The sequence below is a fragment of the Periplaneta americana genome, chromosome 3 (assembly GCF_040183065.1).
Source record: "Periplaneta americana isolate PAMFEO1 chromosome 3, P.americana_PAMFEO1_priV1, whole genome shotgun sequence".
In the NCBI taxonomy this organism is placed as follows: Eukaryota; Metazoa; Arthropoda; class Insecta; order Blattodea; family Blattidae; genus Periplaneta; species Periplaneta americana.
In genome coordinates this window covers 69,941,218-69,965,725 of record NC_091119.1, presented here as the reverse complement: position 1 = coordinate 69,965,725, position 24,508 = coordinate 69,941,218, and the positions used below count along the sequence as shown (strand labels likewise).

The following is a 24,508-nucleotide window of genomic DNA, read 5'->3' as shown; positions in this document are numbered from 1 at the left end:
GTTCACTCGTTATGAGTGACTAGTTGGCCGGGATCCGACGGAATAAGTGCCGTCTTAAATCACGATGTGATTTACGCATATCATATATATTGTTTTAACGTACCATTCCATTACTCTTTCATCGTATGATGACACAGAATGTCTGCATGGAAATATCATATGTACTTCGATACGTTAAAACAATATCTCTAGTAGTTGTTGCTGGTGCAACAATAACAATGAAGATTTGGAACATATCCTCTTAAACTGCCCTGTCACAAACATCCATAGAACTAATCTAAAATCTGCAAACTTTGTAACCTTGGACAATTCTCTCCAATACATATTGAATACACCTCATCTTTGGAATGTGGCTGCTGAAATATACAACAAGCATCGTGCTTTTTACCCATCATTTGTAAGAGGAAATTCATAATGAAACATAGTGGAACACGTGTTGTCAGCAAATAGCTGGATACACTATGAAGATAGATAAAGTGAGAAGAGACAGCACGTAACACCTGCAGCTGCACCTTGTTCCCTGGAGATCAAGAATCCGTCGGTGTATAAGTGAAGTCAGTTATGTGGAGGGTATTTAATATTAATTGTCTCTAAAGACAATTGTTTCATTATTTCAGTGTTTACTTCTGATTTCAGTATTTCTTCTGTTAAATTTAGATTATGCTCTATATTTAATAGAGTTAAAGGGTTTGGTTTAATTCGTAAGTTTCTTTTAAATTCGGGATGTTGATTTTCTGTTTTAATTCTTGAACTATGGATATGAAACTTTTTTGAATTTTTAATCTACAGAGAGGACTGTATGAATGCCAATTGTTTCCTGGTAATCTGATAAGTTTTTCATATTGGATCGTGCTTTTTCTTCTATTGTCATTTTGATGCTGTTAATATCAGTGAGGAATCTCATAGAATCTATTGGAGTTGTTTTGATTTCACCAGTAATGAGCCTCAGAGCTTGGTTTTGAACATATTCTATTTCGTTTAAGAAAGGTGAAGTAATTAAAATTTCTTCGCAGTATGTCAGCACTGGCTGTATAAACATTTTGTATGTAGTGTTCAAAATAATTCTAGAGCATCCCCATTTCTTTCCTGCTAGTCTTTCCAGAAGGGAGAATCTTTTACAAGCTTTTTCAGAAATATATTTCAAGTGGTTGCTCCATGTTAACTTACTATCGAAAATAACTCCCAAGATATTTGGATTCATAAGTTCTAGGAAGGTGTTGGCCATTGTATTGGATATTAAATTCTCGTTCTTTTTTACCAAGTGAAAATATATGGTAGTTACTTTTGCTTAAGTTGAGTGTCATCAAATTTTATGTGTTCCATTCATGTAGTTGATTTAGAGCTCTAAGAGATAAACAAAATATACATATCTGAGGCTTTGAGATTTCACATTCAGTTATTGAGGTGCCTTTACATCCTCAAAAATGTATAGTGTGGTACACTGTTTCGTTAGCTGGAGTCATTGGACTGTTCTTCTTGAATGATACAATTATTGCACTGCACTGTCTGTAATTCAGTGACTGTGTTTTTAGGTATGGAAATAAATATGGGAAAAGCATTTTTCAAACAAGATGGAGCAAGCCCACATACAGGGATGTCTTGCATAACTTGAATGAACCTTTTCATTACGGAATACTCTCCAATTGTTATCCTCAACAATTTGATGGATGTGAATGATCCTGGCTGCTGTATCAACATACTTTAATCCTTGAGATAATTTCCTCTGGCTTTTCTTGAATGATACATACAGGAATAATTCACACATGATTAAAGATCTGAAAAACGCTGTTACATCTCTGAAGAAATACTAGGTTTAGTAATAAACAAACTTTGGTACACTCTGCAAAAGGTGTTCGGCACAGAAGGATCAGACATTGAAAATGTAATTTGAATAAAAAAAATCCCAGGTCTCTGATGTTGCATGATACCAAAATCGTTCATATAAATACAATATGTAGGAAGATATTTGCATTTAAAAATACTGCTGTTTTTTTTAATGCTCCTGTAGAAACATTCACTTTAGCTAGTCATCATCTATTCCTATAATAGTTGTAGGGTGCAAGGATAGAGTGTTGGAGTGTTTTCCATTTTGAATAAGTCTTGCTTTACTTGTTATTTCGTGAAATATATAATGTACAAAACTTTAATATTGTTTATGTTTTCATTTCTTTCCAGCTCATCAAGTGGTGCAGTTGGTGTTATAGAAGAATTGATGTGTGAAGACATTTGTAGTCAATCAGATATTCCTTTGTCTCAGAATGGTTTGTATTAATTCTTAACATAATAGAAATACATGAGAAAGATGTACGAAAAACATACACTGTATATATGTGAATACTCGGCGCCATCAAATAATCTACACATCCTAATTTTAAGAGAGAGAGAAAAAAAGGCTGTAATTTGTGTTTTATTTACAAGAAATTAACCCTTCATAATGATATAATCCAAAACTAAATAAAATATCAATTTATTTTAAGAAATCACCAAATTTACACAAATTTTAGGAATAATAAATAATACATTAGAAGCTAAATTAGTACAAAAATCCACAAGAATAAAAATATATAATACTCTAGCATTACCCTCCCTTTTATACGAAAGTGAGATTTGGACATTAAGGAAAAGAGATATGAGTAGAATCAAAGCAACGGAAATGAAATTTCTCAGACGGACAGCAGGATATAGGCCTACTCTTTTAGATCGAAAAAGGAATGAAGAAATATTGAAACAATTAGAAGTAGAGTCAGTACTTACTTACTGGCTTTTAAGGAACCCGGAGGTTCATTGGCGCCCTCACTTAAGCCCGCCATTGGTCCCTATCCTGAGCAAGATTAATCCAGTCTCTACCATCATATCCTACCTCCCTCAAATCCATTTTAATATTATCTTCCCATCTACGTCTTGGCCTCCCCAAAGGTCTTTTTCCCTCCGGCCTCCCAACTAACACTCTATATGCATTTCTGGATTCACCCATACGTGCTACATTCCTGCCCACCTCAAACGTCTGGATTTTATATTCCTAATTATGTCAGGTGAAGTATACAATGTGTGCAGCTCTGCGTTGTGTAACTTTCTCCATTCTCCTGTAACTTCATCCCTCTTAGCCCCAAATATTTTCCTAAGAACCTTATTCTCAAACATCCTTAATCTCTGTTCCTCTCTCAAAGTGAGAGTCCAAGTTTCACAACCATACAGAACAACAGTAGAGTCAGTAGAAGAAAAAATAAACAGATACAAACTAAATTGGCTACACCATGTAAAACGAATGGACAATTCAAGAATCTCCAAAATGATGATGTAATATCAACCCAGAGGACATCGACGATTAGGAAGACTCTTTAGAAGACTGCTAGATGGGCCCTAATTCGTGACGGATGATAATGATGATGATTTTAAGAAAGATGTCATAATCTACACATGCTGTTTCAGAAGCATCTGGAACTCTACCTTACAAAAAAAAAAAAAAAAAAAAAAAAAATGTGAATTACAATTTTCATCAATTTAATGTTAATATGTGCAATTAAATATTAATGTCAGTACTACGTGCTCCCTTACCTCTATTCATCATCATCGAAGTTTGGGTGCTTTGCTTTTTGGCCGTGAAATGCCTGGTGATTACAGTTTATTTTTAGAAGTCGTGTTGGTTTTTTTCACCAGTCACGAATACAACTTTCACTGACATACTTCCTTCCAGCTGCGCAGTTTCTAATGTTCTCTGCATCTTCATTAATGCTAAGCTCTTCTTTAGCCATGGACGAGTGATAATGAGAACTTGTAGCCATTCTTAACACATGGTTCACACTTCATTTCTAACATGCTACTGACACCACACAAACCGAGGCGCAAGGCTGGACAACACCAACCTTATTTAAAATAATGCACGCACCCAATTTTACTTCATTAAATTCCAGAAAAGATATGCACGGAGTATTTGCGTATATATAGTAATATAATTATAGCAGTAAGAAATTACCATCTGGTCTTTTATACATCTGGATATTTGTGAGAGTCATGGGTTGAGTTCATTCACACTTAATGAAAAAATGAAATGTAAAGACTTAAAAATGAAGGTTTTTGAAGGCAAAATTATACTTAAAGATTTCTGTAGCATTTGCACCTCTGCCTACTTTTTTTTTTTTTTTTTTTGGCGATTGTGATGAAGAATCCTGTTCTAAGGTTGGGACACACATTAGGTTGGATTCTGTTAGCCCTAAGGTTGGGGCACACATTAGTTTTGATTCTGTTAGCCCCATATGGTAGGATGACATATTAGTATGGAAGTAGGCAGGGTAGATGAAGATGATAATGACAGTAAAATGAACCCAGAGTCTGATGCCGAAAAGTATCCAGCATTTGCTTTTAATGGGTTGAAAGAAAACCCCGGAAATAATCTCAACCAGGATTCGATCCCAGGCCTACTAGTTTTGCAATCAGACATGCTGATCATTACTCCAAACCTGTGGCCATATTTAATATACAAAACATCAATAATATTGATGGTAAAATATATTACGTACTTACTTACTTACTTATGGCTTCTAAGGAACCCGGAGGTTCATTGCTGCCCTCACATAAGTCCACCATCGATCCCTATCCAGTGCAATATTAATCCAATCTCTACCATCATATCCCACCTCCCTCAAATCCATTTTAATATTATCCTCCATCTACATCTTGGCTTTCCCATAGGTCTTATTCCCTCTGGCCTCCCAACTAACACTCTATATGCATTTCTGGATTCACCTATACATTCTACATGCCCTGCTCATCTCAATCTTCTGGATTTAATGTTCCTAATTGTCAGGTGAAGAATAAAATGCATGCAGATCTGCATTATGTAACTTTCTCCATTCTCTTGTAACTTCATCTCTCATAGCCCCAAATATTTTCCTAAGCACCTTATTATCAAACACCCTTAACCTCTGTTCCTCTCTCAAAGTGAGAGTCCAAGTTTCGCAACCATACAGAAGAACCGGTAATATAATTGTTTTATAAATTCTAACTTTCAGCTTTTTTGAGAGCAGACTGGATGATGAAAGCTTCTCAACCGAATAATAACACGCATTTCCCATATTTATTTTGTATTTAATTTCCTCCCGCTTATCATTTATATTTGTTATTGTTGCTCCAAGATATTTGAATTTTTCCACCTCTTCAAAGGATAAATTTCCAGTTTTTATATTTCCATTTCGTACAATATTCTAGTCACGAGACATAATCTACTTTGTCTATTCGGGATTTACTTTCAAACCTGTTTACTTGCTTCAAATAAAATTCCCGTGTTTTCCCTAATCATTGTGGATTTCCTCCTAACATAGTCATGTCATCCAGAATATATTGATAGCATCTTAATCATTTGGTGTCAGCAGATTGACAGATCAGAGGCATGAAAAAAGTCGCGGTCACTCCAATAGGATTTTCAAAATAGTCACCAAAATAATTTCAAGTGATTGCTTTGATTTCAGCGTATGTCTAGAAGCTATCCATAAATGTTCAATATCTATGGAATGTATCATTGAGATGGATTCTGTTTAATAGTTTAGAGCTCTAAAGCAGCGAACAATTGTCATGTCATAAAAGACATCACCTCTCAAATTATTTGTTCAGAATTAAATATATCATTACAATTCAAGCAGATTCTTTTGACACATGGAAAGAAAAATGAAGAAGCTAGTGAAACAGGCAGACAGTTGAGACAAAAAACTACAATATTAATTGGACATATAAGACGTATGAACATTTAGAAGGAACAAAATTCTTTTGCATTAACTGTCAATAATGACAGGTCTTATTTCAGCATGCCACACAATGCCTTCATCTCAAGAAAGAAGACTTGTCACAGAACCTCTTCGAAGTTGTTACAAAAAGAAAACTCTCTTCTAGTTGATTATGGGATAAACATCAACAATAATCACCATCACTTTAAGTTTTATTTACATTCATTATTTAGTTTTCTTTAAGGTAGGGTTACCATAATTTTAAAAGCAAAAAAAAAGGACACATTTTCGAAGTACTGATTACGACAAACCTCATTCTAAATACTAGTACTATTTAAGATGTGATAATTTCTGTTCCTAGTGGAAATGTTCTAAACTTTAATGCATATAAATAAAAATCAGTTCTAATAGAAATTATTTGTAGAGATAGGCCTAATAGCAGTTTACAGTTAAAGTTGATATAATTCCAGTTATATGCTGTATATCATGAAAATCAATAGTAGATTGCTGCATTGTTGTAATATTGCTGTTTCGTGCAAGAGAAAGACAGAGATATGCAGGGAGAGAGAAATCAGTTCCCTGTTTTGTTGTATGACAGCATCTCTAATGATGTAATGAGTCATGTAGTTTATAAGTTATTGTATTAATCTGTTAATGGGAATATATAAAATAAACATACTTGACCATGATTACTCCAGAGGGACTGCTACTGTTCGCGCAACTTATCTAGGCAGCTGGGTCTCCTAGTGCTCTCTCGCTGCCCCGTAGCTACCTGACCGTCTATGCTGCAGTTATATGTACAGTTACAAAAACATCGTTCGGTATTTATTTTCATTGCATTCCATTGGATATGAAGGTGTATGGATCCACAAAAATATAAATAAATCGCATTCGTCTTCGTCTGTGTACATTCATTCATAGTGTTCTGCCCAAGGGCAGCATTCTCCAGTCTTTTCTATTTTCTGCCTTCCTGTTTGTCTCCTCATATGATCCATATATCTTAATGTCGTCTATCATCTGACATCTTCTTTGCCCTGAACTCTTCTCCTGTTCACCATTCCTTCCAGTGCATCTTTCAGAAAGCAGTTTCTTCTGAACCAATGACCCAGCCAATTCTTTTTCCTCTTTCTAATCAGTTTCAGCATCATTCTTTCTTCATCCGCTCTTTCCAACACAGCATCGTTTTTTGCTCTGTCTGTCCACTTCATACACCATCCTTATCCATATCCACATTTGAAATGCTTTTAGTCACTTCCCTTCACTTTGTCGTAATGACCATGTTTCTGCCCCCATACAATGCTACACTCCACATAGAGCACTTCCCTAGCCTCTTAGTTCTTTTTTCAGAGTTCTGCAGAAGATGCTCCTTTTCTATTAAAAGCTTGCTTTAACGAACAGATGGTGGACATTTAAGATCAGTAGGAAGGAATTGACTGTTTGGAGTTAAGTTAATAACGAGAGTAGAAGAGTTATTAGTTTAACAGGCTGTCAGGATTGCATGCTAATTGTAGGTATATGTAATAGAAAGTTATAATGAAACCCATATACGTAAGTTGTGGTACACCATAACTGATATAAATGTTGATGACAAATAAATATCTATCTATTAAAAGCTTCCTTTCCCATTGCTATTCTCCTTTTGATTTCTTGGCAGCAGCTCATGTTACTGCTTATAGTACATCCTCCAAGTATCTGAAGCTGTCCACTTGCTCTACTGCTTCATTTAAAATTCGCAAATTTACCTTCTGTATTTTTCTTCCTATGACCATGGTCTTCATCTTGTTGGCATTTAGTCGGCCCGGTTGGTGGAGTTGGTATAGTACTGGCCTTCTATGCCTGAGGTTGCGGGTTCGATCCCGGGCCAGGTGGATGGCACTTAAGTGTGCTTAAATGCGATAGGCTTATGTCAGTAGAATTACTGGCATGTAAAAGAACTACTGCGGGACAAAATTCTGGCACACCAGCAACGCTGATATAATCTCAGCAGTAGCAAGCACCATTAATAAAACATAACATTAACATTAACATTGTTGGCATTTATCTTCATTCCATAATGCTCACAGCTGTCATTTAGCTCTGGTAGCATATCCTTTAGTATCGTCTCCTCTTCTGCTAACAACGCCATATTATCAGCAAATCTTATACAATTTATTCTTCTTCCTCCTACTATAACTTCTCCCATGTTCTGAAAACAGTTTTTCACTAAATTCTCCAAGTAGATGTTGAACAGGATAGGTTATAAAGGACATCCTTGTACTCCTCTCCCTATTTCACTTCCTTCTGACATTTCTTCTCATATCTTGACTTTGACTCGTTTCATATAAAGATTACTGAACAGCCTCCTCTGTTTCCAACCCACGCCAATTTTCTTTAGGATCCCCATCAGTTTATTTCAATCCACTCTGTGAAACTCTTTTTCTAGGTCCACAAATACTATATACACGTCTTTATTCTTGCTTAGGTATCTTTCGCAGTAAGCAATAAGCAAGCAAATGTATTTTACCTGTCTCATAGACTGTCCTCCCCTCTCCTACCCCGCTGCCTCTAGAAGCTACCTCTCTGCTCCCCACGTCTCTCTCTTTTAACTACCCAGATAAGTTTCGCGGACAATAGGGACTCCATGTCTCATTACTGTCATCATTGTAACTAACTGCATTGCTTTCGTCCTCTGTGTCACTGCCTTTTAAATTTATTATAATTGGTTCTGAAATGTCGTCCCATCTTATCTCTTTTACGAAATTGTCTTCCTGTAATTGTTCTGCGTGTTTTACATAGGCTTGTCCTTGCATTACAATGACAAGTCCTCTGTGAACAAGTCTTTCAGTGTCCACAATTTTAAATGTACTGTTTCTCCTGGCAACTTGACACTTTACTTGAGCCCACACAGGCTCATTGACAGTGGTACAGAGTAATCATATTATTTGGAGATCTCTTTCATTAGCAAATTAGTCCAGTTCATACATTCTTTGCTGTCTTTTGAATGTCAGTACATGTTGGAACAATTCAGATTTAATTTATGGTTGTGAGAAATTAATTCCTTTTTATTGTACCATTCTTGAAGTTCGTTTTTTCTGGATGAGGTGTTCAGAATCTTATTACTGAATTGATAATTTGCGTTATCCGTAATAATTATTAGAGAGCAGAACTGTGTGTGTTGTCCAGGTTAGTATGCATGGACTGTGTTGCTACTGCTTGCATCGTATGCTTGGACTTTGTTCCTATTGCTCATATCACGTCTAACCTGTTTCGTTTTCAAACTGCACACAGATCTGCCCTCTAATAATTATACATTGTTCTTCCAAATAATGAATTGGTTAAAAAAAGTCGGAAAAATCCCACACGAAGGAGTCAGGAGAGGTTAGATCTGGGGAGTTCGGGTTAACCTGTTTCTACATATGTTCGATACCACAACATTATGGAATCATATTTAGGTACGTTACGCACACCATACTCAAGTTGAAATTCCTTTGAACTCTTTTAATGCTCTCAAATTTAGCATACCAAAGAACACATTGTGCCTGCTGTTGATTTTTAGTAGCCATTTTAATCATCTACAATTTTCATTTGTCCTTTCAGATTATGCATATGATTGTCATATATAGAAACTCCCATCTTTTAATCATAATATAACCAGCAAGAAATTGTTCCTACTATCGTAATAGCTTTATAATAATAAATTAATATTATTCATACCCAAACGGATCAGACTGTATATTTAAATTATATTTATGTTCTTGTTTCATTATTTAAAATTATTACATTTTGTTAAATATACTTAGTCAAGTTAGACTAGTAGTTAGGTAAATTAAATTATTGTATAGCCAGTTTATTTTTTCGTCTTTATGTAACTTAGTTTTGTAATGTTCCTGAGACTTATTATTGTTGTTAATCTTGTTTTTATAATTACATTCTCAGATTGTTTTTCTTGTTCTTCTATCTTGTTGGAATGACAGTTTTGTACATAATGGAAAATTTATTTGCTATGACATAGTCAATTTATTATTGATTATGTCCCTCTTGAGCTCCGTGTACATTTATGGATTTCTTTATATTTGAAGAAACTGTTCATTATTTTCAAACAGAAGGTTTTTTTTTTTTTTTTTTTTTTTTTTTTTTTTTTTTTTTTTTTTGCGTTATTCTTAACTGTGGCTTCTCCATTTGTTCCAATGATGTTTGATATTGTTATGGTACAAATTTTTTGCATTCATATCACCCATCAACAAGAGATAATCATTTTTATTGATTTCTTTTTCCTCATAATATAGTTATTCATAGAAATTATCCCTTCATTTCTTCCATCTTGTGGTGCATATAATCCCAATATTGTAAGATAACTGCTATTGATGATGATGATGATGATGATAATAATATAATTTTTATCAACCTTCTCTCTGTTTGGCCAGGTGAACTGTAAAAATATATACTTTACATTGCCTTTGTTGTATGTTACATTACCAGTGATACACATATTGTAATTATTTTTTAGCATCATCAGATCATTTGCCATCTGTAGTCCACAATTTCATCACATCTGATCCGGAAATTTATCAGAAAGTTCTGCTTTATGAGCCAATTTGGTTAGAAGAGTTGCATTCCAGTTTGAAAGCAAACAATTTCAAATTCAAAATAGACCAGTTGATGGATTACCTTGATGAACAAGTAAGGAAAAGTATACTTCTCTCTGTCTCATATATATATATATATATATTATAGTGAAGCTTACTCCTATTTTACAGTAAATTTCCAGTTTTCATGCGTAGACCTAGTTTTAACTCTTTATCTTACTTATACGATACATAATTTACATGCACTTGCTGTTAATATCGTGTAGGTGCGAACAAATGAAGGCACACAATTTTATTGATAAATAAATTTTAATTTCAGTTAAATATGATAATTGTATTTTAACATCTGATTAAGGTTCTGTCTGGTTGTCTGATATGTACATCTATTATCACTTATCAGGCAGTACATCTCACTTGACAATATGCGTCAGAGGAAGAACATTATTGTTTGCATACATTTGAAGTCTGATTAATGTAATATGTATCTAGTCAGTGATGCATGCATTGAAGGGAGAAAGGAACTGGCCACCCTACTCCATTATATCCTGGCTTACTTGCCTGATGAGTGATGCCTTATTGGTGCCACTTATGAGGTTCAAACCTGTCTTCGAACAGTTGACTAAACAACAATTTTATTTACTATAGGTAACAAACAACTAATGTATGAGTAATGTCTTGGTTTCATTGAGCAAAGTCATTAAGCTTGTCTTATTCCTTAAGCATTTATTAAAGTGGAATATTTTAGTATTAAAGTACAGTTCTCACATTTTAGTAATACTACTCAATTATTTTTTTATTTTGAACTTAGGGAGAAAATTTCACCCTCAGTCCTCCTAAATGATGCCTCTGGGTATGAGATATGATAATAATGTAAGCTGTATCAATAAGATGAAAGACACATTCTTTTCGTTAAATTGTTACAATTTGCTGTGGTAGGAGTACAGTTATTTATTATTATTATTTTTTATTTATTTATTTATTTTTTTTTTGGCTTCATGCGTGTACTGTAACATTCATTAAGTATATTCGTTTAGAATTAATTTGAACATAATAAAGGTAAATAGTATAGAGATAACAAACATTTGTTATTAGGTCTACTACAGACATTCTTTTTCAAGCCATTAAACTCGAAAACTTATTATGAATGTGCAGCCAAATAAGGGTATTTGTTGTGGACTTTGGTCGCATGACTGATGTTTTCGTGTCCTGGTTCAAATGCATTTATCTCGGAACCACTTTAATATAACATAGACCCTTGTTCGGATGCAGGCTTCAAATGTAGAGCATTGTTATAAACTTTTTCAGATTTTTAAAGTGACTGCAAAATTATGATTTTAAGTTACTTACAGTGTCAACTCCTTAAAATGAAGTGATTTTTTTTAAAACTGCCAGTGAAAAGCTTTTTGATTAATATTATTTCGGTTTCTATAAGAGGTATATTTAATTTTAATTTAAAACCAGAAACGTTTCTGTTACCTAAATCACCATTACAATATGACAATATGATTATGATACGAATTTAATTAAGGATTTGAAGAGAGAAGAATCGTCTACACTTGAATTAAAACAGATTGCTTTTGAAACTATAAATACATTCTACCCTGACACAGATTGGTTACACATTTATACAGACGGCCAAATATCAAAATGATGAACCAGCTGGGGCTGGAATATATTCCAAATTATTCAGTTTTTATTTGTCTACAGGGAGTTCTTCTACTCACTTTGATGGAGAAATTGCAGCAATCAACAGGGCATTACAACAACTTATTTATCAGATTAATATGTTCAAAAATGCTGTTATGTTTAGCAACTCAATTTCAGCAATCCAAGCCATAGCTTCAATCAATATTCCTATAAATTCCAAAATCGCAGAAATTCAATCATCCATATACATACTGGCACAACAAAATAAAAACCTGTATCTCCAATGGATCCCTGCCCATTGTGGTATTATGGGCAATGAGATTGCACATTGTTTGGCAAAGAAAGGAACTAAAATATTACAAGTACCCTTGAAAAAGATATCACAGTGCCAAATTGTTCATACAAACACAATTTAAAATCAAAATTCCAAAGAAATTTCAAGAAAACAGTAATAATTAAAGCCCGGATTTCTAAGCACAATCAAACAGTAAAATAAGCAAGCAAATAAGCACGAAAAATGGTGAAAATAACCACCAAAATAAGCAAAATTGAATACATGGAAACCGAACCCCTTCTGGCCACAAGTAAAGTAATGAATTGTTGAGAAATTTTGCAACAGTGGAATGATTTACTCGGTCAAGTATTTGTATATTAAGAAGAAATTATCTGTTTCCTGCTTTCATAGCACCAACTACAGCACTACATACGCACTGTCCCATTGCATCTGTGATTTCAGCAATAGAAATCCGTATGTTTTTGTGCTTCAGTTTATCCCGAATATTAAAAATGACTTCTTGAAAACACTGTGGCATACAGTTTTTGCGCAATGTAGATTTGTCCGGCACCCTTTTGTTTGTGTGTTTTTCTAAAAATACCCAAAGCTGCACATTATTCAATTTCCACAATGGAATGTCGGAACCCGCTAATCCTAAACACAAGTCTTTGAAAAATGTATCACTAGAACTCGATTGTTCACCCACATTGCTTTAATCAGTTGCTGGTTTAACTTATATTTATTCTTAAACCTCTCTTCATGCCACGGTGTATTAATATGCTGCACAATGTCATATTTTTTCTTTGTAGAAACACTCTTTTCACACACCAAACAAAATAAGACACTGTCGTCCTCACTGAAAATATTACTTCCAAACTCATTTACGCATTTGCGTAAGAATGCTGATTGAGAGGTTTTTGTGGGTGGCATTCCTTAACTACAACAGCGAGCAATCTCACACACCTTATTGAACCAACGTGTTTTGCACAACTTGCACACTGCAGCTTGGAACTCGGGGATTCACCATCTATGCACATGACATTATTCCGATAATGTGATAAGTGCGATAATCAATTGACTTGCCTAGGTGCAGAAGCTTGGCGGGACATCCCAAGGTTCTCTCCTAATTAGAACTACGCAGTATTATTTCACAACATCCTGGGTCATACCCTAGCATTGTTTTCTTACGCATTCGACTGAAGTTAATTTTTTATTAGCCAATAAAAAACAGGGAATCAGTGATAAAAGAGTGAAATATGCACTTTTAAAATTACAGTTTTGAGTAAAATATGCTTTTTTAATTAAAAATCGTAAAGTAAGCAAAAACGTTTTCCTGCAATATAAGCATTTATAAGCACTAACAGACAGTTAAAACTGCTTATTTAGGTGTGTCTTACGAAGTATAACCTTTCTGCTTACCTTTAAAAGTGTGGAAAAGTATATGCATTTTGCTTAGAAATCCGGGTTTTAGTAATAATAAATCTTGGTCAGTATTGCTCACTGAAAAAGAACATATACTTGATTCTCCTCGATATGAAGCAGTAGCAAAATTTCATATCTGTTTAGCAGCACACCTATTTAAAATTGGAATTTTTGGTTCACCAAAATGCATCCTGTATAACCTAGAAGACTCTTTGATGAATCAAGAACATTTACGAAAATGTCCAGCTTTGGCATCAAATCTTTTGGATTCGGACTCTAAATTATACTGGGAAGCTAGAAGGCGAATGGAGAACTTCCAAGTGCCTGGGCAATAGATACTACTAATACTGTTTCGGTTTCTATTATTTATTTTCAAAGTTACCCTAACACAGTATACTTATAATATGAAAATTATCAGTAATAAATAAATTAGTAATTTTTTGCATTCTGTATGAGCATACCTTTCAATTTAAAATAAAATATAAAGAATTGTCATTCTCCTATTTTGTGTGGAATAGCCCACATGTATTGTGATTGCGTCTCTTTCATGTCCATGTCAAAACACAATTGAATAACATTTTTTTAAGTAAATTGCAACCCCTCATGGATTATAATAAATTCTTCCAAAAGTAAATTATGTACGTATATATGTATGTGGACTCCCCTTATGCATATGGGTGGACTCATTCAAATTGTTGAGTTTATCATATATGATGTAAACATTTTAATGGCAATTGAAGATGAATAATGTCAGAGTAATTTCTGTTCCACCAAACCCCTTAATTTTTTCTTTTGATGTAAGTCGAATATAGATGTTACACAACAAAATTCAGGCAGTGTGTAAAGAATTATGGTTTCCTTTAGGATCAATATAGGAGAAGGAGAGCATTACCATAACATTACCAATACTAATTGTGTATTTCTTCTGTCATTACTAACCTGTTGAATTTTCCTCATTTACAGTGCATTACATTCCGTTCTTCTCAAGGACAAAGGAATAGGCAGAAGAAAAAGCAGAAACGAGATGCTAAAAAGCAAAATGCTTCCAGGAAGAAAAAGAGAAAGGGAAATGTAATTGGTAGCAAATCAACGTCTAGTTCACCAGCAAATAGCAGTTATTCTAGTAATTGATTTGCAGTAGCTACTAATGTGGCTCCATAATTTTAAAACAACTGATTTCTGTATATATAAGATATAATTTTATGCTCATGAAATAAATATACTTTTATATCTCGTTTTTTAAAGCATCCAGTACTTTGTTCCCCCTCTTCCCTTTATCATAACAAATTTACACAATGCAATTCTAAGCAGTAACACATTTACAAATTATTAATTTTTTTATTTTCTTACGTATTAGTATAAAAATAAACTTCATTCTTAATGTCACCTATGTGACTACATTTGAAGTATGCTAATGCTGCAATGCAAGCATTTTGTCTTAAAGAATAAGTTGTTTACTACATAGATCATAATTATATTATATTCCAATTTTAAATACTTATTGTGTCCACTGCTGTGGACATGTCTGACTGTGAAACAAGTGGGCCTAGGTTCAGATCTGGTTGGGGTTTCTTCCGAGGTTTTCCTTCAATCGAATTAAAATACCTGGATAACTTTCGGCATTGGATCTTGGACTCATTTTGCCATCATTAATTCAAATGTCATTGTCATCATTACCATAGCACAGGTTAAGTTCATAGTGCAACATACTATATTCATACAAGAACGTGGCCATTCGGTGACAAAATCAATCACAGAACAGGAGTGGTAAGTAGAATAAGTCTCAGGCTGCAGTTTAACGTTCTGCGGCTTATTATTATTATTATTATTATTATTATTATTATTATTATTATTATTATTATTATTATTATTATTATTATTACTATTATTATTGTTATGTAACATGGCGGCAGCAGTTACTTCCTGAAAGAGTGGTCTTGTTGTTGCAAATTGATATTGTTTATTATGGAGATACAAATTAAACCATTGTTGACACAAGGGAATATGACAGCAAATTGGAAAAAAAAAATACAAGCATGAGTTTGAGACATTTGAGGCGTTCAGAAGTCAACATGATTAACTCCTTTTCCAAAGATTTTGAGATATTCAAGGTTAAAGTTAAATACACATAATTGATTCTGTGTTGTAGTCAAGAAGAATATTGCATTCTGTGAGCTTTTTACTGAACTATGGAGTTAATCACATTGACCACTGAAATATGGTGAATTTAATACATTGCCAACTTAGAAACTCTGAAATAACCAAAAGTGGAGTTAGTCATGTTGACTTCTAAACGCCTCATTTGTTACAGCCTGCCACCAAAAGAAGAGTGATGCCAATAAAGTGGCAATGTTGTTATTTCGGGAGATGAAACTGCATTAGGATCACATTGTGTATTTGCATGTACAAGGCCTAATCACAGTCTACTATATACAGTCACGAAGCTTGAGTTTTGAGGGTGCTAGAAACAATAGACTGTGATGGTTCTATTTTGCATTGCCTGTAATGAGGCGATATTAGCGATCCTAGTGGTGACCAACTATCTAATGTTTGCATATTTACTACGTATTGAGCTTCACGACTGTATATACTAGACTGTGGTCTAATTTCGTTATACAAAAATATATACCACTGAAATATTTGCATCTGTTTGACAGACAAGTCGACTGTATGCCCAGGAGATGGAATTAAAGGTTGACCCCAATATTAAATCTGTGCAGTGATGCCAACTTTTGGAAAACATTGTGTGAGCTCAAACACTTTATGTATAATTTAAAATAAATCTCATTAGTAATAATAATAACACGACAAATTATTTAATGGGCATGGGCCCATATAAGTTGGCGCCACTGAATCTGTGGTTCCTCCAGTGCGTAGAATTCCACATTCCTTAAAGGTACAAAGTTAAAGATGAGTTAAATAAGTTGGAAAACTTATGAATAACTAAAAGAGTTACTGAACCTACTGAATGGGTGAATCAGATGGTAGTGTTTTGAAGAAAGATGGTTCAATTAGGTTGTGCTTAGATCCTCGTAATCTGAATAAGGCGATTTTTAGAAGGGCACATTACCCATTTCCTAACATTGATGAAATTGCTTCTATGCTAGTAGGGGCAAAATATTTTTTTTTTCAAATTGGATGCATTATCAGGTTTCTGTGTGTTGAAATTGGATGGAAAGAGTTCAAATTATGTATCTATTAGTTTACTTGGCTACAGAATATGTATGTCTCTTTCATATCGTCCATCATATCTACGCCTCCCTTAGTGACATTATAGAGTGGTCACATCTCAGGTTTTTTTGCTTCTCCAATAGTTCCATCAATTTCATCGATAAAGTGCATGGAAGAGATCAGATTCACCACTCAGTTTTTCGTTGGTATATTTCTCTTTCATTCTTCTGCAGAATGGCTACTAGAGATATTCTGTGATGTCTAGTTCAACAGCCAATGGTATGGAACTGAACCAGTTGTCTATAGTGATTTTTCGTCCTGTTTCTGATATAGGCTCTATTAATCTCAGTATAGTTTGTTGGGGTTGATCCTTTTGAAATGGTTCATGTGGTTGCTGTCTCGCATATAGTTCCATGTTGACTGCATAAAAATTCCTGATATCACACAAGGCTGGTTTCAACTTCATGTAGACCTGATTTTCTCTCATCTCTGTTCGTCTTGTTATCAAAATGTAGAGCTGCTAAGAGGAATCTAAGCCTTCTAAGAGACAATGTTGCTGGAAAAAATTGAATTCCAGCACCATCCTTGGCATAGAGATCTTCCAGATTTTTATGTAAGGATTTCAGTATTCCTACAAGGTACAAAAGACCCAGCAAGGTTTTCACTTCTATTACATTTGTTTTTTGGGCATCCCTGTACGCATCAATCCATTGGTTCATAAATTCGACAATTCTGTCCAACGTACAGGTCAGAAAGAACAAACTCCAACAATCAATTGGTATCTTGGCTCCTTTCATGTGTCCCGTTACTCCTGGTAAATGAGTCAAAATATTTTTCCTCTTTATAATTTGGCGTGGAGTATGTGTGCATCATTTTGTGATGTTGGCCTTTCCTAGCAGATGTTGGTACCTGTGGAGTTATATTTGTTGTTGTAGGCCTATCTGATACAGTGGTGGTAAAATTCATCAGCTGATTCCTCACTGCCAGAGTTGTGATCACTAACTTCGACTTCATCTTCTACAATGCCTTAGCTCTGATTCACTGGACAGTGTGACTTTTGGTGTCCCAAATAAGTACTTTAGTGTGATTCTTGGCATCTCTCAGTGCAGTCCCTACCTGGAGATCTGATTGAGGGACTATTTTACCTCCGGAGAATTTTACACTGAAGGACTCTTTGTATCATAAGCTTTAGATAGTGAAAAATATAGTGGGATTGTGTTGGTGTTGATGCAGCTTCTGTGGGTACCTCTTAGTTACATGTTTGCTTAAACAACAAGTTTAAGCCATCCAAGGCATCTATAACCCTTTATAGGGCAAAACTTTTTTTCTTAATTTTTTTTTTTTTTATAAATTGTTATTTTCGTGTAACACTATGTTTAATTACACAAACAAACCCCTTTTCAAGTACATTTCAAAAATTAATTCGATATAAATTCATATAATTTTGTGGCAAATATTTAACCACAATCCATTTAGGAACACAGTTAGGTAGGCATGTTGTGGTCAAAAAATTAGCCACATTCATAAACTACGAATTTTATTACAAAATTATCATTATTATACAATGTCATGTATGATAATTACTGCGCATTACTTTCTATTATGAAAAGGCGCAAAACATGTTTTGCAAAGGGCTACATTACATGTGGAGCAACATATTGACAATCGCTTCGGCTTGTTTCTAATGCTGCAAAATGCACATAGTTTACAAGTCCCAGGGACTGGCATGTGACCAGTAACGTTACTAAAGGGAATAGTGTGCATGCCAGGTGACCTTTTGCTAAATTTTGCCTTTGTCACAAGGACCCTCGGTTTGGGATTAGGGCCCCTTTTTGATTTAGAGCAGTAGTCTCCAATCAACTCATTAGCCAATACATTCCGAACTCGAGGTGAGTTTGTGTTTTCTTCTTGCAAGAGCACAGGTCTCTTTGTACAAAAGAAATTATACAATTACAGAGTCTATAAGATAATAAAATAATTTCATCCATCCGCGTCTGGATTTCCAAGTTATGTTATAGGTGGAATAATACTGATCAAATTTGTCCACTCTACCCATAAATTTATTATAGTCTGCAATTGCTTGGGGGCATGTTATGTCTTCCTTTCTGCCTTCTTTATTCCTTCTTGCCACAAATGAGATTTGCTGGGGATTATGCATGTTGGATGCAACAACTATTGCTTTCTTTCCTCTGTCTCTCCATTTGCATTCAGAGATATCCCCAGACATAGCAAAATCTGAATCTCCATATTTCAGAAGTCTATCAGCAACTATAACAGTCTTCGGAAAATGTCTTCTTGTTGTCAAAATTGTTCCACAGCCATACATTCCCTGAAGCAACAGTTTTGACAACAGAGGCAAACCACAAAAAAAATCGATCAAAAAATAAAACAATATCCTAAATTTCGAAAAGATTGTGCCAACTCTAAAACAGTTCTCTCACCCAAAGGGCTATCTCCATCATCTTCTCCCTTACCTTCATAGACTTGAAAATTTAACATATATCCTGTAACTGCACAACAAATTACAAATACTTTGTATCCACGCTCTAGAGACTTGAGTGCCATGTATTGCTTCAAACTACTGTGCAGCTTCTATGGGTACATCTTAATTACTTGTTTGCTTAAACAACAAGTTTAAGCCTCCCCCCCCCCCCCCAGGCATCTATAATGAACACCGATCAAAATACCTCTTCATTTCACATGAAAAACAACTGAAAAGACTATAGTGGACCTTATGTTGTCAGCAAACAGCTGGATACATTAAGAAGATTAATTGATTCCATAATGCCTAAGTCACCCTCTTCGTTATAATCCATAACCTTCAATAACAAGTTGTGAATTCTTTCCTCTTCTCTTTCATAATCGCCCATTTTCGAGATGTTAGAGACAGAAATTTATACAAATAAATTTTATAAGTTTTATGATGGTCTCATCACTTGTAGATTTATTTTCAGACTAAATAATGCACAGATAAACTACTGAAAACACTTTTACAGGCTTACAACTGGGTCAAGACTGAAGTTTTATTGTTGTGAAATAAAAGGAGCCAGATGTGCAGAGGGAGAAATGGCTCTGATTGTAGATGAATAAAAATGCCGGAAAATTTAAATACTCCATTTAGGGTTATTATGGTAGTGCTACAATGGCTCAATTATTGTTCGCGAAACGCAATAATAAAATAAAACAGACTGTATTGTAAGTAACCTAAACAATGAAATTTCAAAATCTCGATACATCTCGAAATTACGCCACAAAAAAAATTCTGTATCTAATGCAGGGTTAAGAAATCAATGGATGCTAAGGAGGATCCATTTCTTGCCTTATTACATTTTCATAACACCCCAAAAAGGAAGGGTATTAAGGTCATCAGCCTCAAATCTCATGGGAAGAATCTTCATACAAATGTCCCATGTTCATTTAATAAATTTAAACCACGTATCATAGTAAATATGAATAAGAAGTAAGGATGAATAGGTGTATACATGCAAATCTACAGTGTGATGCTAATGCATTTTCACTTCATGGAGTAGCTGTAGAAGTTTACGTACAGAAGGCCCACTGCAATGGAAGGTATTAAGAATTCTCATAGTACTTCTGAACCCATAATTACTACTGCATCTGGCAGAAATGTTACACCTCCCAAGAGGCCAACTTATAAAGAAATATTTGTTGGATGTTGACTTAATTACGGTTGAATGTTATTTGACGTCTTTTGAGAAGGAAGATGTAATTATGATTATTAGGGTCTAGAAGTTCATGCATTGCATACTTTTCCTGAAAGATATAACTACATATATGTTTACGCAACATCTACACAAATTATCAATTTTTTAGTTTATTAAGCATGGTTTTATATTGCATATAAATGCATAGTTTCGTCATTTTTATAAATGCATAATATTTTCAGTACTTTTAAGACCTATATGGCATATTTATAAGATTTACAAAATATTTTTCCTCTGTGAACGCAAAAAGCAGGGAGCTGTCCTCGTCATAGAATGTTGCCACCAGTGAGTTGAGATGGGCCTTAACGCTGTTTTGAAGCTCCTCATTGGTCTGGAATCTCTGCCCTCCTAGCCACTTTTTCAGTTCAGATAAGAGGTGGAAGTCAGTGCTAAGTCTGGACTAGTATATACTGGCTAGTAGGCCTATATTAGCTGATTCTGCCTTTCCTGTGCTGTACTTGTCCATTTGGAACGTGGTTTGTCATGTATAGTGTCTGTGTTATTGAACCATTGCAGTAAACGACCAATGGGATTGCGTGATGTGGCTTAGGTTGAACTGGATGCTGCCTGTGGTATTCCTTTGCTGATTTCCAAAGACTCATGCTTGCCGCAGGGATGAGAACCATTTCCACCTTCTTCTGAATTTTATTTTGTACATGATCATTTGCTGAACCTAGCACTCGCCCTAAAACATAGAGATAGTACAAAATCAGCACTGCATCACGCTACTAACTGATTACTTTTGGTCTGTGGTACCGAGTCACGTGCCGATCATACTAATCTGCACATCGTCTGTTTCATTGATGCTCACAATGTACAGTATGCTGTATGATACAGTCTTAACCTGGTTTTCATTTGTGTTTTGCTTGGGGGAGGGGAGGCACACGTGCTACCTCAATATTCATGCTTTTTACGGATTAACCTAGAAAATAAATAATTATCGCAAAAATGCACAAATGAAAAATTATATTTGTGCAAATTGCGAAATGCTCGTGCAATATTATAAATAATTGTGCAGAAAGATAAAATTAATAAAGTATGCAAAAACAAAAAATTATGTAATTTGTTTCTTGGAGTTTTATTACTTGCAATTCATCATATTACATTCTAGATATATTACCCATCCAAGCCAAGTGAGGGCCCGGCAGTTCTGCAAACTAAACTGTTTATCTGTTGTGGTTGTGAGTACATTCGCGTGTAACTAAGTATATCATTTATTAACTTTTTAAATTTTATTTACTTATATAATGATAGAAGATTTTTTTCTTATGTCCAAGAAAAATGATACCATGAAATGTAGATAAATATGTCGCGTGGTCGCATCATAATTATGACGTTGCGTTAGTATCTGGTGCTTCAGTTGCCCCTATAGTCTGACTGTACTGCCTGCAGGATGGTTTAGATCATAAACAGAACGAGTGGCGCACTCATCTGCCAGGCCCTCACTTGCCTTGGATGGGTAATAGTTATGTAAGTAAATCATTAGACGTAGGTATGTATAGAATCAATTACTTCTGAATTTACATCACATTAAAATATGTTATTTTATGGACACATTAAATATTGAAATTCTTTAGTAGTAAGTAGGCCCTTCAAGATTTATTGTGAGTAGATTGCTAACTCGTTTTACTGAAAATCGGTTTCTAATTCCAGTTTTTACAAGATTTATGCAACTAAATCCTTGCTTACAATTTACAGTATGCGATGGAATTATATAAATCAATTAGAAGAAATTGTTCACTTAACTTACATGAATTGCACCAACTCTTTGAAATCAATTCCTGAACATCTATTGCTCAATACCTTTTTGAACATTGCCCATGCCATTAGCATTTCATTTAAATTCAGATTAGTTCAAACACATCTCTGATTTCATTTTCTCCATTACCACTTCGTTTCTGAAGTCCAATGTGGTTATCGCATTTTTGCACATTTACATTCAAAGTTTGTTGCATTTTTAGAAGTCGAGCAAAATGCGACTGTGGCTTAAACCCTACAGTTTGCCTGTAAATGTAATTACGCCATTAAGTCTTAGTTTATTCAGTGCAGTATAGTACCGGTATCAATTGCGATAATTAGCTTCAACAGTGCAGCCTACACACCATAGGCGGAGTTATGGGGGAGCATGGAGGGACACTGCCCCCCCCCCAAACTTATCTCAACTCTTTTTCTTTTCTATTAACATTAGAAAATATTGAATGCAAAAGACTTTTCTTGCTTTAGTTTATAATTAAGTTTCTGTGCTTAAGTTTACGAATTATTGTCTTTAGATCATGTGTCTGGACTAAAATATTTATTTTAAATTTCTGAATGTATAAGAATTTCTATACCTAGTTTGAGGAATGGAATCACTGTAATATTTCTTTTGTAACAGCCTATACTACTGTGTTAGAAGTCTGCAGCGGCCATCTACTGAATTAGGTGTTAGTGAAAAAACACCATAGTCCCATGTTAAAGGAGTGGAAATTTTCAGTAGTTTTCATAAAACAACCATAGTCCAAAGATTTTTTGTGAAAACAGCCATTTTCCAGGAAGATGGTACGAATAATATCCCATTCATAAACAAAAGCAAGAAATGTTTTTGACTTCAATATTTTGTAATGTTAATAGAAAAAAAAGAGTTCAGACAAATTTGGGAGAGGGGCAGTGCCCCTACATACCCTCCCATAACTCTGCCTATGGTTATGCCCTATTATAATTTGTAGTAGTCCTACAGTTGAAGCCCTATACAACTCGGTCCAAAACATCGTGGATATGGATGTAACACTGTAAGATACATGCACCCCAAAAATACTTTTATTAAATGATCATATTCCGATATACTGTACTACGGTCAAGCTGTAACAGGGGAGGAAGTAAGTGATATCCCCCGTAATCTCATTATATTGGGAATCTATGATTTTGCTTTGCTCCTCCCATGGAAACGATTCTCTCTATGCCTGTGCTACACACTGTCCTATGTCTCCGGACTTTTCAATCATTCTGTGTTATACATTTAGAAAATATAATGAAAGTTTTTGTAAATATGAAAGTAAAAATGGTAGATTCATAGCATTTCCACATACAGAAGATACACAGTACTGATCTCAATATTTCGTGTGTCAACAAAATATTGTAACGTTTTATTTTTACTAACAACAATGTAACTTGATTATCTCGACAATAGGATTTGCTCTCCACACAGTAACACAGTATTCGTTAGTGCACTCCACTGACGACAATGACAATTTACTTGGACTATTACGAACAACAATGAACTGTTAATCTTAACTAATATTTACAAATGAGAACTGTCAGTTCACAGTTCTTCTAGCTCAGTCACTCGAGTTCACAGTATCTCGAACTACAGACCTTCAGAGACAGTCCACTGTACTCGAACTCAGGTCCCTCCAACTGCGGTCCACTGCACTCGAACTCAGGCCTTCGGATGCTGACACAGTTGCGGACGCTCACTCAAGTCGAACTCCGATACACAAGACTGGCTGGCTTGCTCTGTTCACTGGCTTACTGACTGAACTAATCATGAATCACACACTGTCCGAGTTCACTCACGTTTCTTCTTTTATAACCACAGCGACGTAGCCTGGAAAGTTCCACGCGTGTCCAGAGATAGCACTCCAGAGAACAATCCAGATCCCTCTCCTCTCTGCCAGCACCAGATGCGCACGCAAACTCCCTCGCCACATAGGCCCTTTCCCCTCTCTTCTCTCCGCTGCGCGATCTGCTCTCTTGCGGGACGCTGGTCGTGAGTTCGAATCTCACGTCGCTGTCACAATATCTTTAAACTCCTCGTCCGTTAATGTATCTCTATTGTAATATCGCATTCTCCACGAACTGCCATTGTTACTTATCCGATTCCACAACAATGTTATTTGTCTTAATGCTTACAGAAATACGTAGAAACACATTTCCCTCCATCAATGATACAACTTCTCAAACATTGGCAACATTACTTCTACCACTTCTGCTAGATACTGCTCTAATACA

At 34.9% G+C, this 24,508-nt stretch overlaps 1 protein-coding gene across 7 annotated transcripts in view; it reads left to right on the top strand.

Moving 5' to 3' along the window:
• LOC138696147 (structure-specific endonuclease subunit SLX4-like) overlaps positions 1-14,862 on the top strand; it is an 88,209-nt gene extending 73,347 nt beyond the window's left edge. For 3 of the 7 annotated variants that reach the window (XM_069820710.1, XM_069820712.1, XM_069820709.1), the window contains exons 9-11: positions 2,176-2,261; positions 10,204-10,376; positions 14,589-14,862. In XM_069820710.1, coding sequence (XP_069676811.1) covers positions 2,176-2,261; positions 10,204-10,376; positions 14,589-14,756 — 427 coding nt within the window. In that variant the 3' untranslated portion in view covers positions 14,757-14,862. Of the gene's footprint in view, positions 1-2,175; positions 2,262-10,203; positions 10,377-14,588 lie in introns of those variants that run through there. The other 4 variants (XM_069820713.1, XM_069820716.1, XM_069820715.1 and 1 more) reach the window with 4 other exon arrangements.
• Positions 14,863-24,508: the final 9,646 nt, after the last annotated feature.